The sequence below is a fragment of the Hyperolius riggenbachi genome, chromosome 2 (genome assembly GCF_040937935.1).
Source record: "Hyperolius riggenbachi isolate aHypRig1 chromosome 2, aHypRig1.pri, whole genome shotgun sequence".
Classification (NCBI taxonomy): domain Eukaryota; kingdom Metazoa; phylum Chordata; class Amphibia; order Anura; family Hyperoliidae; genus Hyperolius; species Hyperolius riggenbachi.
Window position 1 is genome coordinate 417,788,672 of NC_090647.1, and position 15,593 is coordinate 417,804,264.

The 15,593-nt window shown below is 46.1% G+C and overlaps 1 protein-coding gene across 2 annotated transcripts in view; it reads left to right on the forward strand.

Moving 5' to 3' along the window:
• SRPX (sushi repeat containing protein X-linked) overlaps positions 1–15,593 on the forward strand; it is a 196,877-nt gene that overhangs the window by 97,578 nt on the left and 83,706 nt on the right. Inside the window, exon 2 of one of the 2 annotated variants that reach the window (XM_068269881.1) lies at positions 1,067–1,132. The exons of the other annotated variant lie outside the window; for it this stretch is intronic. Within the exon in view, the coding sequence (XP_068125982.1) occupies positions 1,067–1,132 (66 nt within the window). The remainder of the gene's footprint in view (positions 1–1,066; positions 1,133–15,593) is intronic. 2 annotated transcript variants of the gene reach the window in all.

The following is a 15,593-nucleotide window of genomic DNA, read 5'->3' on the forward strand; positions in this document are numbered from 1 at the left end:
ATTACAGTGTTTTTGTAGTAATTTGTGCTCCCTCTTTTGATGGCGCTGAAATTACTCACAGAGCGCCGCTATAGCCGCAATTCCTATTACAGCCTGTGGTAGCAACAGTTGCACCCACATCTCTTGCACTGTTTTTACAGCGTTTGACTGCAAATTCTATTTTTAGTTGTAACGTGTCCATGTTAGAGAATGCAACGCAATGCAACACCCAGTGTGAAAGTAGCCTAACTCAAGTCATGCTAGAAGAAGGTGTCCCAAATGGATGTATTAAACGTCACACACCTGGGTTTGTGTAGCAATTGTAGACATGGCACACAAGTCTCGGGACGCTTTACAGGCATCATTTCTCTTCTTATTCTCTTCTTAGTCTCCCTTTAATATGATAACAAAGTCCAGGGTCGGTTAGCACATCAATTTGTAAATTCTGATTTGTTTTATTCTTCACATCACAAGTCAACACACAGACTGACAATTGTTTCGGGGCCATGGCGGGTCCCCTTCATCAGAAAGTGCAGACTAGACTAATAGTCTGCACTTTCTGATGAAGGGGACCCTCCATGGCCTCGAAACAATTGTCAATCTGTGTGTTGACTTGTGATGTGAAAAATAAAACACTTCGGAAATTACAAACTGGTGTGCTAACCGACCCTGGACTTTGTTGTTACGAATTGGATGTGGCTTGACACCCAGGTTAAGCAGCCATCTTTGACCTTTGGAAAGGTGTGCCACTTCTGATCTACCACTTTATTTCCTTTAATATGATAGATCCTAAAATTTCAGCCCAGCTTACCACATATTTTGGTATAGCTCTATGAAAAAATCATAAAAGAGCATTAAAAAAAAAAAATCAAAATTCCACATTAAATATGACCAACTTCAGCTATGGCTCCCTTTAGCTTTAACAAAAGTTGTCCTTTAAACACTTGAGAATGAATTGAAGCACATGCATTTCCATACATGCAGTGGCCTTTCATTTTTAATAAGATGACTGCTTCATATATTAATATCACTGCCGCTTCATTTAATTATTTTTCCACTGCTATTTCTATTTTCTTCTTAATTGTAGGATCGGCATATTCACCACTAGAAGATGATGAGGACGTGTATGCAGGCTCTAGATACCGCTACAGAGGTGAATGCTTTGCTTGCTCTGCTTCACTGACTGTCATTATGCTTTTTCCAGCTTCACTAAAACTTGCCTAAAAACTGCTGCATTGTCAGATCCATGTCAAAGCCATGTTGTATGTCTGTAATATGTAACTACGTAACTATGTTTTATGTCTGTTATTTTCATTCTCTCTCATCCTGTCTGTTATTTTGTGCATTTTCGGTGTATTGACTGATTTTCATTTTTTTTCTAAACATATGTGGTTAAAAACTGCTTGTATGGTGATGGTACATGGAAGAAACTGATATACTTGATCTAGTAAGGCCAATGTCACATAGGTGACTGCTCTTGAGAATAGTATTTCTCTAAGTTGTCCTCAGGTCCATTGTGCATATAGGATACCTGCACTATGGCCTAGTGCACGCCAAAAACCGCTAACAGATCCGCAAAATGCTAGCAGATTTTCTTATTATTATTAAGCGTATTGCTAGCGTTTTGCGGTTTTGTGTAGCTTTTTTTGTATAGCAGATTACAGATATTGTTACAGTAAAGCTGTTACTGAACGGCTACTCTAACAAAAACGCCTGGAAAACCGCTCTGATCTAGCGTTTAAGCGTTTTGAGTTTTTCCTATACATAACATTGGAGGCAGAAACGTCTCCGAAATCCAAAAAATGCTGCAGCCCGGGAGTTTGCGTTTCTGGAAAAAACGAGCCACTCTGGTGTGCACCAGCCCATTGAAATACATTAGCCAAGCGGATTTACAGGTGGGTGCGGCTGGCGGATCGCATCCAAATCCGCTCTGTGTGCACTGGGCCTATCAGAGGAACTTGAGGACAGGTTTGGCAAACAGTGCTCTACATGATGAAAATATGCTAAGCATATTTGTAAAATGTATGGTTCTCCCTCCAATGACTGAAGGTGGCACCTGGCTCTGATTTACTACACTGTTCCTGGAGACAGATGAGCCTAATACAGGTCTATTGTTGGCTAATATGGCTATATATTACAGTTGCTAGTAATGGTTACTTGTCATAGTGTTAGAGTTGCTCATAGCCTTAGAGTTGCCCATGTGACACTGCCGTTAGAGAAAAATGCACAGGGAAGTAGTGAAATCACCAGTCTGTGTCCACTTCAAACAATTATGTTCATATCTTCATTGTACTGCAAGTACGTTACTTGAATGACGTGAACAGAGCATTAAATCCCTTTAACTGCCGATCTCCTTTAGTAATGCCAGCCAAAAAAAAAATCACAAAAATGTATAATACTCCATAACAGCTAATAGGATTTCATGTTTCTACACTCTTACAACAGCTTTGTGTTTTGCATTGCTTTATGTGTACACAATGGTGGATATATGAATTAAATGTAAGTTGTAATTGTATTTTTTGTGTAATGTTGGTTATTGTTATGGCGCAGGCATAAAGGAGTTGATTCATCAAGCTGCGCTGCTAAAGCAGAGCAGCTTAATGATTGGAGCGCTAGCTCAGCGCACGCTATGCTGTTGTAGTGCAGCTAGCATGCGCTGGTAACTTATGCTCACTCCTTCCAACTAACGGCCACTCCATTAAACCTGCCCTGAGCTGAGCCCCAGCTGGTCCAGTGGCTATAATGGATGCGATCCCTGCACTTTGATTGGCAGGGAGGGTTCAGTGGAGCGGCCATTACTTAGAAGGAGCACAAGTAGGTTAGCAGCGCACGTTAGCTGCACGACCACAGCATAGCATGCGCTCAGCTCGTGCTCCTGTTATTAGGCTGCACTGCTTTGGCAGTGCAGCTTGATGAATCAACCCCAAGGTGATCTAATGATATTTTACAGTAGTTTCACTTTTCTTCAGAATTTCTCATAAGATTTTGAATACAGGGAAAAAAGGAAAAAAACCTTTCAGTGAGATTATTTTGCTTAGCTCATTTTTAAAAACTGGTAGCCCCTTATAGGTTTAAATCCACAGAATGCCCCCTAAGCTATGCCTAAACAGTGCAGAGGATGTCTAAAATGTTACATTCTGCTTTGTGACACCTTCTGGGTAGGCACTGAAACATCAGTAGCTTCAAAGTGATGAGGGTTCTGGGAACATTAGCGCATTAAACATGATTGCTTACAAGTAGATTACCTCTATGGAACTTTTGGAAAGTTATATCTAGTAGCATACAAACACAAAAAAAGCAGTTTTAAATAAAATTCAATAAAAAAATATACAGTATCTAACAAAAGTGAGCACACCTCTTACATTTTTGTAAATATTTTATTATATTTTTTCATGTGACAGCACTGAAGATATAACACTTTGATGCAATGTAAAGTAGTCAGTGTACAGCTGGTATATCAGTCTAAGTTTGCTGTCCCATCAAAATAACTAAACACACACATGTCTAAAAGTGAGTACATCCCTAAGCGAAGAATGTCAAAATCGTGCACAAAGTGACAATATTTTCTGTGCCCACCATTATTTTCCAGGACTGCCTTAACTCTCTTGGGCATATTGTTCACTAGAGCTTCACAGATTGCCACTGGAATCCTCTTCCACTCAACTTCCGTGACAAAGCTGGTGGGTGTTAGAGACCTTGTCCTCCTCCACCTTCGGTTTTAGGATGCCCCACAGATGCTCAATAGGGTTTAGGTCTGGATTCATGCTTGGCCAGACCAACACCTTTACACTTAGTTTCTTTAGCAGGGCAGTGTTTGTAATTGTTATGTTGGGATACTGCCCTGCAGCCCAGTTTCCAGGGGGGGGGGGGTGGATTATTCTCTGCTTCAGTATGTCACAATACATGATGGCATTCATGGTTCCATTAATGAACTGTAGCTCTCCAGTGCTGGCAACACTCATTCACCGTCATACCATGACCCTCCCACCACCATGCTCAACTGTAGGCAGACTGTACTCCTCACCTGGTTGAAGCCACACCATGTGAACCAAATAAGTTTATCATGGTCCCATCAGACCACAGTACATGGTTATATGCACAGGTTTTCTTGTGCATCACCTTTCAAAGAGGCATCCTTCTGGGATGACAACCTCGGTTTGAATCCCATCCAGGGCACTATCTATATGGAGTTTGTATGTTCACCCCATGTCTGCGTGTGTTTCCTCCCACATTCCAAAACATACAGAGTAGTTAATTGGCTTCCTCTTAAATAGGCCCTAGACTACGATACGTACACTACACAATACATACATAGACATATGACTACGGTAGGGATTAGATTATGAGCCCCTCTGAGGGACAGTTAAGTGACATGATTATTTACTCTGTACATTGCTGCGGAAGATAGCGCTATATAAATACTAAATAATAATAATAATTAAAGGCAACCTCTAGATATGAAGCTGCACACATGCACTTTTGTTCAACCATGGCGAGGCCTAGTCTGAGAACAACCTGCCCTCTCATACCACTGTATGGTCTTGGCCACCATGCTGCAGCTCAGTTTCAGGATGTTGATAATCATCTTATAGTTCAGACCATCTTTATTTACATCAACAATACTTTTTTTAAAGATGCTCAGGGCCCATTCACACTTGGCCAATTAACGTGTGATTTCCGTTAATTGCTGTAGAGCTAGCGCTTTTTAAAACGCTAGTGCAGTTGTAACGCTATGGCAGTGATCTCACTGCTGTGACTGCCACCGATTGCGAGCGCTTTGCGATTAACGGAAAACGCAAAATGTATTACCTGAAGCATTTTTTCTTGATTCTTGAGCGATTGCGAAACCGTGGTTATAAAATCGCTGATTTGCGATCTTTCTGAATCATGAGAGTGTACAATGATTTTACCATGCTTATTGTGGTAAAATCAGCCGCGCAATCGCTAAGCGCTACCGTTTTGCCTCTGGCAAGTGAGAATGGGCCGTCAGAGTTCTTTGCCAAGAGATGCCATGTTGAATGTCCAGTGACCAGCATGAGAGAGAGTGACTGTGAGATCGATAACTCCAAATATAACACACCTACTCACCATTCACACCTGAGACCTTGCAGTACTAACGAGTAACATGACTCCCGGGAGGAAAAATGTAAAAGTGGGCAGCATTTCACCTTCTTTAGGCCTCTTTTCTACGGACTATTGATAGGCAGTGAAATGCCTCTCAAACTCTTACAACTGCTCGCTGCTGTCTGGTAACTGGTAACTGCTTGCTGAGCACACAGCTCAACAGTCTGTGAAAAAGAGGCCTTACTAGGCGGTGTACTCACTTTTGTTGCCAGCAATTTAGACATTAAGGCTATGAGTTGAGTTTTTTTGATAGGACTGCAAATTATTTAAGCTGTACACTACTACTTTACATTGTATAACAGTGTCATATCTTTAGCAGGACCGGGTTTAGGCCAAGGCCACATAGGCCATGGCCTAGGGCACCACAGGATCAAGGGTGGGTGAGTAGTAGGCTATACTAGGGGAAAGGATAGAATCACCTGGCTACCTATACTGGAGGGAGGTCATCCAGCTATTTATGGGGAAGGGGGGAGGGGCATCTGGCTTCTTATACTAGAGGGAAGGGGGGAGAGGGGTCATCAGGATGCCTATACTGGAGGGAAGGGTCAATGGGCTACCTATACTGGAAGGGGGGAGGTTCATCTGGCTATCTATACTATAGCTGCCTCCCGCTGCTGAAAATGGCCTTGGGCAGTAAAAAGTACAAATCCGGCCCTGCTCTTCAGTGTTGTCTCATGACTGTCTCCTCTGTAACACAACCCAGCCTGCAACCCTGTATTAATTTGAGACACAACTACGCACTTTGAGTCCTATGGGAGAAAAGCACTTTACAAATGTTATTGTATTGTATTGTATGAAGATATATAATAAAATATTTACAAAAATGTGAGAGGTGTACCCACTTTTGTGAGATCTGTATATTTTGTAATTTAATTTTATTCAAAACTAAAGATTACCATGTCTCGAAAGATCCCTAAAGACTACCCTGTACTAGAATCAAGAGCACGCTGTTCTTTTGACAAAAAGTAACATTTGTTGTGCTGTAAAAACAAGGAACACCAAGAGCCCCAATAGTGTAATATGTACTGGTAAATGGTTACTAGATAGAGTAAATATTAATACTCACAAACCAGGGTTACCATTAGGCAACCACTGTAAAGGCAGGTGGGGAGATTTTCCTGACCCCACTCAGGAATAAGAAGTCGCTCTCTGTAGATGAGAAAAAGGGGGTTCAACCCTCCACCCAGGGTGGACTCAATATTATGCAGGAGAACAGAGGCGCCAAAAGGATAAAAGGAAGCTAAATGAGCTTAAAAAACAAATTCTTGGTAAATAGAGGAGGTAGTGGTGGACTTACCTCCTCCAAGTAGACACACAACGACTGTAGTGAACACAGTCAATATATTTTATTTATGAACTCCAAATATGCAACGCGTTTCGCAGGTTTGATCCCGCTTCATCAGGCAATAACAATGGAGAAATAGCATATGTGGTCAGTAGAAGAGCCAGGCACCTCTGTGAAACGCGTTGTGCTGTGTTCCAGTGTTTTTCATATTTTGGAAAGAAGAGAAGAATGTATAAAATTGTGTCCTTAGCTGGCACCAGAGGAAACTCACAGTCTAACATGTAATCCCAGAATATTAGCTCACAGAAGTGTTTCTGAGATACGGCTGCTGAGCTAAGACGCCTTTTTGTAGCTGCCGCATTGTTAAAAATGAATGTCTGGAAAGCAAATAGTTTTGTTATTATTAGACAGACCATTCAGCTTATCAAGAATTTTTCATACAAGCTGTGCAAGTGACATTACAGCAACCCTAGTCGCTGTGACCGCCTGTGTCCCTGCATTTGTGTCAGTAAATTTTGTTGTGCGCACAGGGGAGGACCAACCATGACGCAGCCTTAAGGTGCGTACACACATGCGACTATAGTCGTTTGAAACGATCGTTCCCCAATCGTTTCAAACGACGATCGTTTAAAAAAAAGCAACCAATGATCATTAAGTCTAACAACGGACGAGCTAGATCGTTAAAAACTAACGATCTAGCTTGGCGGATTTTTACCAACGACGATCGTTTGCAAAAGTAGTACATCGTTGGAAACGGTTGTTCTTACTAGGCTTGACATGCGCATTTCGCTATTTCTCCATGAAACTTCTCATTTTTATGCGCAAGCGCAATAGTTGCTTTACGTGATGTAATGTTCGTTCTAACGATCAGATCGTTACACACATTTTAAAACTAACTTTACTTAGGTCGTTCTTTCATCAATTAAAAGTTAGTTCGTTGTTCTCAATGAACGATCGTTGTCGCATGTGTGTACGTAGCATTAAGCTCCTGCTTCAGGCTTCAGGGCTTGGAAGGGGTGACAACTGAGTGCCCAGCAGAAGTGGGGAGGGAGGCTGATATCATTCCTCCCTCCCTCCCTCTCTCTGGGCCTCCCTCCTCTCTTCCTTTACAGAGTACAGGCGCAGCAGTGCGTTTTTGTAAATCTCCATGTCTGGTAAATCTTCTCGGCAGCTGGCTCTTCTCTACTTCCTGTTTGCCTACGTGCCATGCACGGAAACAGGAAATAGAGAAGCGCAAGCTGCGAGAAGCATGGACGAATTGAATGGACAGGTGAGAGAATTACAAAATCGCACTACTACACCAGCTCTGCAAGGGGACACAGAGTGCTTTTCGATCTATCAGCAATGCGTTTGTGTTTTTAATAACGCACTTCTATTGACTTGCATTAAAATCTGCACTCACAGGGTGTCTCAGCCCTTAAAACTAAGTTCATACTATGCACATTGTATAACCCAATGTACACTCTATTTGTTCATAGCACGAAGATTACTATGGTGCTCGTTATCACAGATGTTATCCTGAAAAGTAAAAACTGCATTGGGTTAACATGGTTAGTTATAATGCAGAGATGTGAACATGGCCAAGCAATTGTATGGGCGGTGTGTTCATGTGCAGCAAAGTAGAAATGTGCATATTGTAAATGCACTCTAAAAGAAATACAGAAATGTTTACTTGGCTTCCTCCTTAGCTGGTCCTAGACCTTAGATGCGATATTAGATTGCGAGCCCCTGAGGTACAGTTAGTGATAGTTGCATGATGTGCTGTGTATAAAACTACAGAAATGAGCAGCACACCTGAACTGAGAGGGATATGAAGGCTGACATATTTATTCAGATTACCTGGCTGTCCTGCTGAACCTCTGGCCACATTCACAGTGGTGCGTTGGGGTGCAGTGAAACGGATGCTTTGTAACATGGTGTAACGAACTGCAATGCACCACCTATTTGGGATTCACAGTGTGGTAAGTGCGTTGCAGTATAATGGGTTGTGGTATGGTTCTGCACCTCTGACCCTACTGACTTTATCAGATTGGCACTGTGATTGGCCTGAGGAAGTGGACTTGCACCCATGAAATGCGTAGCCTGTGTGAAATAAAATTATTTTTTTACCTTCACTTGTGTCATTAGAGAGGTAAGCCACCAATTTTTTGCTTTTACTGTGCTTTTAACTAACTTGTATTGCTCTTGGGTGCTTTTTTTACCCCTGTCCTGCCCATCATAATGTGAATGTGATAGCCCATTGCTATGTGATGCAATGATAATGTCAGTTACGAAGCAACAGACACATTGGGAAAGGAGCCTAACCCCCCCCCCCACCCCCCCCCACCCCCATCAAAAATATCCAGTGGTAGTTTACAAATGAGAAGGCCATTGTGATGTTAATATATTAGTATCTTGACTATTGCAAAAAATTTAGTTGTGACAATGCTAATACATTATTGTGGTGATTATTACGAAAATGCAAAAATGTGCAGAAGTTGCAGCTAATTAAATCAGGTAATGTAGTTGATAATAATGATAATTACACAGTTGGTGCAGTTAGGCAGAGGTCACACTTGTTTGTTAGGCCTCTTTGCCATGAACTGTTGAACTGTGTACTCAGCAAGCAGTTGCCAGGCAGCAGTGAGCAGTTGCCAGGCAGCAGCAAACAGTTGTGAGATTTTGAGAAGCATTTCACTGCCTATCAATAGTGTTGGGCGAACATCTAGATGTTCGGGTTCGGGCCGAACAGGCCGAACATGGCCGCGATGTTCGGGTGTTCGACCCGAACTCCGAACATAATGGAAGTCAATGGGGACCCGAACTTTTGTGGTTTGTAAAGCCTCCTTGCATGCTACATACCCCAAATTTACAGGGTATGTGCACCTTGGGAGTGGGTACAAGAGGAAAAAAAAATTAGCAAAAAGAGCTTATAGTTTTTGAGAAAATCGATTTTAAAGTTTCAAAGGGAAAACTGTCTTTTAAATGCGGGAAATGTCTGTTTTCTTTGCACAGGTAACATGTTTTTTGTCGGCATGCAGTCATAAATGTAATACATATAAGAGGTTCCAGGAAAAGGGACCGGTAACGCTAACCCAGCAGCAGCACACGTGATGGAACAGGAGGAGGGTGGCGCAGGAGGAGAAGAAGGCCACGCTTTGTGAGACACAACAACCCCGGCCTTGCATGAGGGCAAGAAGCGTGCGGATAGCAGGCTTTGTACCGCCATGCAGTCATAAATGTAATAAAGATAAGTGGTTCAATAAACAGGGACCACGCGGCAACGCTAACCCAGCAGCAGCAGACGTGATGGAACAGGAGCAGGCGCAGGAGGAGAAGGCCACGCTTTGTGAGACACAACAACCCAGGCCTTGCATGAGGGCAAGAAGCGTGCGGATAGCATGCTTTGTACCGCCATGCAGTCATAAATGTAATAAAGATAAGTGGTTCAATAAACAGGGACCACGCGGCAACGCTAACCCAGCAGCAGCAGACGTGATGGAACAGGAGGAGGCGCAGGAGGAGAAGGCCACGCTTTGTGAGACACAACAACCCAGGCCTTGCATGAGGGCAAGAAGCGTGCGGATAGCATGCTTTGTACCGCCATGCAGTCATAAATGTAATAAAGATAAGTGGTTCAATAAACAGGGACCACGCGGCAACGCTAACCCAGCAGCAGCAGACGTGATGGAACAGGAGCAGGCGCAGGAGGAGAAGGCCACGCTTTGTGAGACACAACAACCCAGGCCTTGCATGAGGGCAAGAAGCGTGCGGATAGCATGCTTTGTACCGCCATGCAGTCATAAATGTAATAAAGATAAGTGGTTCAATAAACAGGGACCACGCGGCAACGCTAACCCAGCAGCAGCAGACGTGATGGAACAGGAGGAGGCGCAGGAGGAGAAGGCCACGCTTTGTGAGACACAACAACCCAGGCCTTGCATGAGGGCAAGAAGCGTGCGGATAGCATGCTTTGTACCGCCATGCAGTCATAAATGTAATAAAGATAAGTGGTTCAATAAACAGGGACCACGCGGCAACGCTAACCCAGCAGCAGCAGACGTGATGGAACAGGAGCAGGCGCAGGAGGAGAAGGCCACGCTTTGTGAGACACAACAACCCAGGCCTTGCATGAGGGCAAGAAGCGTGCGGATAGCATGCTTTGTACCGCCATGCAGTCATAAATGTAATAAAGATAAGTGGTTCAATAAACAGGGACCACGCGGCAACGCTAACCCAGCAGCAGCAGACGTGATGGAACAGGAGGAGGCGCAGGAGGAGAAGGCCACGCTTTGTGAGACACAACAACCCAGGCCTTGCATGAGGGCAAGAAGCGTGCGGATAGCATGCTTTGTACCGCCATGCAGTCATAAATGTAATAAAGATAAGTGGTTCAATAAACAGGGACCACGCGGCAACGCTAACCCAGCAGCAGCAGACGTGATGGAACAGGAGCAGGCGCAGGAGGAGAAGGCCACGCTTTGTGAGACACAACAACCCAGGCCTTGCATGTGGACAAAAAGCGTGCGGATATAGCAGCAATGCTTTTTGCCGCCATGCAGTCATAAATGTAATACAGATGAGAGGTTCAATAAACAGGGCCCGGAAACGCAACACCATCCCAGATGTTCATTGGTCATGTTACTTGGTTGGGGTCCTGGAGTGTTGCGTAGTCATTTCCAATCCAGGATTGATTCATTTTAATTTGAGTCAGACGGTCTGCATTTTCTGTAGAGAGGCGGATACGCCGATCTGTGACGATGCCTCCGGCAGCACTGAAACAGCGTTCCGACATAACGCTGGCTGCCGGGCAAGCCAGCACCTCTATTGCGTACATTGCCAGTTCGTGCCAGGTGTCTAGCTTCGATACCCAATAGTTGAAGGGTGCAGATGGATGGTTCGACACAGCTACGCCATCTGACATGTAGTCCTTGACCATCTTCTCCAGGCGATCGGTGTTGGAGGTGGATCTGCACGCTTGCTGTTCAGTGGGCTGCGGCTGCATGGGTGTCAGAAAATTTTCCCACTCCAAGGACACTGCCGATACCATTCCCTTTTGGGTACTAGCTGCGGCTTGCGTTGTTTGCTGCCCTCCTGGTCGTCCTGGGTTTGCGGAAGTCAGTCTGTCTGCGTACAACTGGCTAGAGGAGGGGGAGGATGTCAATCTCCTCTCTAAAGTCTCCACAAGGGCCTGCTGGTATTCTTCCATTTTGACCTGTCTGACTCTTTCTTCAAGCAGTTTTGGAACATTGTGTTTGTACCGTGGATCCAGAAGGGTATAAACCCAGTAATTGGTGTTGTCCAGAATGCGCACAATGCGTGGGTCACGTTCAATGCAGTCTAGCATGAATTGAGCCATGTGTGCCAGAGTCCTACCAGAATCCTCATCATCCTCTTGTGAGCGTTGTGATAGTTGTTGTGATGCATCATAGTCGTCACCTTCCTCCTGGTCTGCTTCTGCTGACCATTCGCGTTGAATTGTGGAAGTCCAACGTGCACCGCTCTGGCCCTCGTCAGTGGTGGCATGAAATTCCTGCTCCAACTCCAGCTGTTCCTCCTCCTCTTCTTCGTCATAGCTGCTGGGGCCAGCGTTCCCTGAGGCGGATGGCCTGATGTTGGTACCATCACGCTGATCGTTTTCTCCTTCAGATTCCCCCAGTTGCATCATGACAGCTGTTTCCTTGATTTTTAACATCGACCTCTTCAGTAAACACAGCAGTGGTATGGTAATGCTGACTGAAGAGTTGTCACTGCTCACAAGCAACGTGGATTGCTCAAAATTTTGGAGGACTTGGCAGAGGTCCAACATGTTGGCCCAATCGGATCCACAGAAGCTTGGCAGCTGGCCGGATGCGCCTCGGTACTGCGCCGTCATGTACTGGACCACTGCACTCTTCTGCTCGCAAAAGCGGGCTAGCATGTGCAGCGTAGAATTCCAGCGCGTAGGGACATCACACAGCAAGCGATGGTGGGGGAGATTGAAGCGCTCCTGCATCTTGGCGAGTGCCCCCGAAGCAGTACTGGAATTTCTACAATGTTTGGACACTCGACGCACCTTCAACAGCAGATCGGGCACGCCTGGGTATGTCCTCAGGAACCGCTGAACTACTAGGTTCATCACGTGCGCCAGGCAAGGGATGTGTGTCAGCTTAGCCAACCTTAAAGCGCGAATGAGATTACTCCCATTATCACACACAACCATGCCCGGTTTCAGGTCCAGCGGTGCCAGCCACAAATCCGTCTGTTCCTTTATTCCCCTCCAAATTTCCTCCCCTGTGTGCTGCTTATCCCCAAGGCAGATTAGCTTCAGCAACGCTTGCTGACGCATGCCAACAGCTGTGCTGCACTGCTTCCACGATCCTACTGCTGCTGGGTTAGCGTTTCCGGATGAGGTACAGCTTTGAGATGCGTTGGAGGAGAAGGAGTCAGAGAGGTAGGTGCTGCTGTTATCCAGTGGGAGGGACGGCGGTGCAGCTGTTTGTGGCGTGGGCAACACCCGTGCCGTAGCAGGTGAGGAATCGCTGCCAGGCTCCACAAGGTTCACCCAGTGCGCGGTAAGGGAGATGTATCGACCCTGGCCGAACGCACTCGTCCAGGTGTCAGTGGTGAGGTGAACCTTGCAGGCAACGGCATTCTTCAAGCTTCGGGTTATTTTGCTGACCACGTGCTCATGCAACTCAGGCACTGCAGAGCGCGCAAAGTGGTAGCGGCTGGGAACCACGTAACGTGGGATGGCCACTGACATCATGCCCTTGAAGCTGTTTGTCTCCACCAATCGATATGGCAGCATTTCGCAGGCCAGAAGCTTGGCTATGCTGGCTGTTACTGCCACGGCCCGGGGGTCATTTGCTGGCAATTTCCTCTTGCGCTCAAACATCTCCGACACAGACAACTGAACCGTAGCGCTGCACACGGAAGGGCTGTTGGTTGTTGTGTTTGATGAACACTGGGAGACCTCAAGAGCACTACTCCGGAAAGTGACAGTGTCAGCGTCGTCTGATGTTTGTGAATGTTGTGAACCACGCAATGGCTGGGCTACTGCTGCTGCTGAGGCGGGTCTGGTGGTGAGTCTGGTGAACCCAAGGGAGGCAGTGTTGTTTCTGGTACCCTGTCCTGACGCGTTTGCCCAAAGAGTGGGATGTTTGGATAGCATGTGACGGCTCATGCTGGTGGTGGAGAGGTTGTTAATATTTTTCCCCCTGCTCAGGCGGGTCTTGCACACCTTGCAAATCGCCATGGTAACATCCTCAGTGCAGTCTTCAAAGAAAGCCCAGACTTTGGAGCACCTGCCTCCTTGCTGGCGATTTCTGTTTGCTCCTCTTTTGCCTCTCACTTGAACTTCCACGCTTGTGGTGCCTGAAATTGCGCGCCGCCTACCTTGTGGCACAAGGCGAACTCGTGCAGCAGTGTGTTCTTCAACAGACTCATCTGTGCTGCTGCTACGACGGCGATGTTCTCGTTCACAAACAAAATCTGGGTCTCTGTCCACATTGTCCATACCCTCCTCTTCCATCTCCTCAAACTCGTCATATGTCATTGTGGGCCACCGCCGTGGAGTAGAGCTCCCCACAACAACCTCTGCGCAGCACACTCCAACGTCGTCTTCCAGATCTTGTCGGCCGACCTCCTGCAATTGCAACCCCTCCTGCCCAAATTGCTCTGGGATTTGGGTTTCCGAGTCCTCTTCGGACTCGCCTTGTATTTCAGTGCGCGGTGCATTTCCCACAGTTAACGGTTGTGAATCCAGGCACAACATTTCTGGCTGTTCCTCCATTGACCTTTGAAAGGTGGAAGTTTGTTGGGCTGGGAATAGCTCCTGCGAATACCCCATTGTGTCCTGAGGTAATTCATCGGACTGGTTATCTGGCAGTTGTGTGCGTGGTGTCGCTGCCGGTTGTGTCAGCTTTGTGCCCACTGGCTCCTTGTAACTGGCTGAGGACTCGGACCTCGTGCGTGATGTGCTGGTGCTGCTTAACCCACTGCTGGACGCTTGAGAGGTCATCCAAGTAATTATCTGGTCCTGTTCTTTTGGATTTGTGAGGGTTGTTGTCCTGGACAACATGGGCGGTATTGAGTGGGTTTTCTTGGGTGCTCCCCTGTGGCCTGTACGTGAACCGTCAGGGGAAACACCTCTTCCCTTGCCCCTCCCTCTTTCACCGGATTTCTTCCTCATTTCACTTATCCTTACAGTACACGCTGACTGGCAGCAGTACAGTGGCAGTACAGAAATGCTATACAGTACCACTATTCCCAGCAGCGACACAGAGCACAATGCTATACAGTGACGGGTGAGCGGTGTACCACTATTCCCAGCAGCGACACAGAGCACAATGCTATACAGTGACGGGTGAGCGGTGTACCACTATTCCCAGCAGCGACACAGAGCACAATGCTATACAGTGGCGAACGAGCGGTGTACCACTATTCCCAGCAGACACAGAACAGTACACAGAATGCTATATAGTGTGGCTGAACGAGCGGTGTACCACTATTCCCAGCAGACACAGAACAGTACACAGAATGCTATATAGTGTGGCTGAACGAGCGGTGTACTACTGTTCCCAGCAGACACAGAACAGTACACAGAATGCTATATAGTGTGGCTGAACGAGCGGTGTACTACTGTTCCCAGCAGACACAGAACAGTACACAGAATGCTATATAGTGTGGCTGAACGAGCGGTGTACTACTGTTCCCAGCAGACACAGAACAGTACACAGAATGCTATATAGTGTGGCTGAACGAGCGGTGTACCACTGTTCCCAGCAGACACAGAACAGTACACAGAATGCTATATAGTGTGGCTGAACGAGCGGTGTACCACTGTTCCCAGCAGACACAGAACAGTACACAGAATGCTATATAGTGTGGCTGAACGAGCGGTGTACCACTATTCCCAGCAGACACAGAACAGTACACAGAATGCTATATAGTGTGGCTGAACGAGCGGTGTACTACTGTTCCCAGCAGACACAGAACAGTACACAGAATGCTATATAGTGTGGCTGAACGAGCGGTGTACTACTGTTCCCAGCAGACACAGAACAGTACACAGAATGCTATATAGTGTGGCTGAACGAGCGGTGTACCACTATTCCCAGCAGACACAGAACAGTACACAGAATGCTATATAGTGTGGCTGAACGAGCGGTGTACTACTGTTCCCAGCAGACACAGAACAGTACACAGAATGCTATATAGTGTGGCTGAACGAGCGGTGTACTAC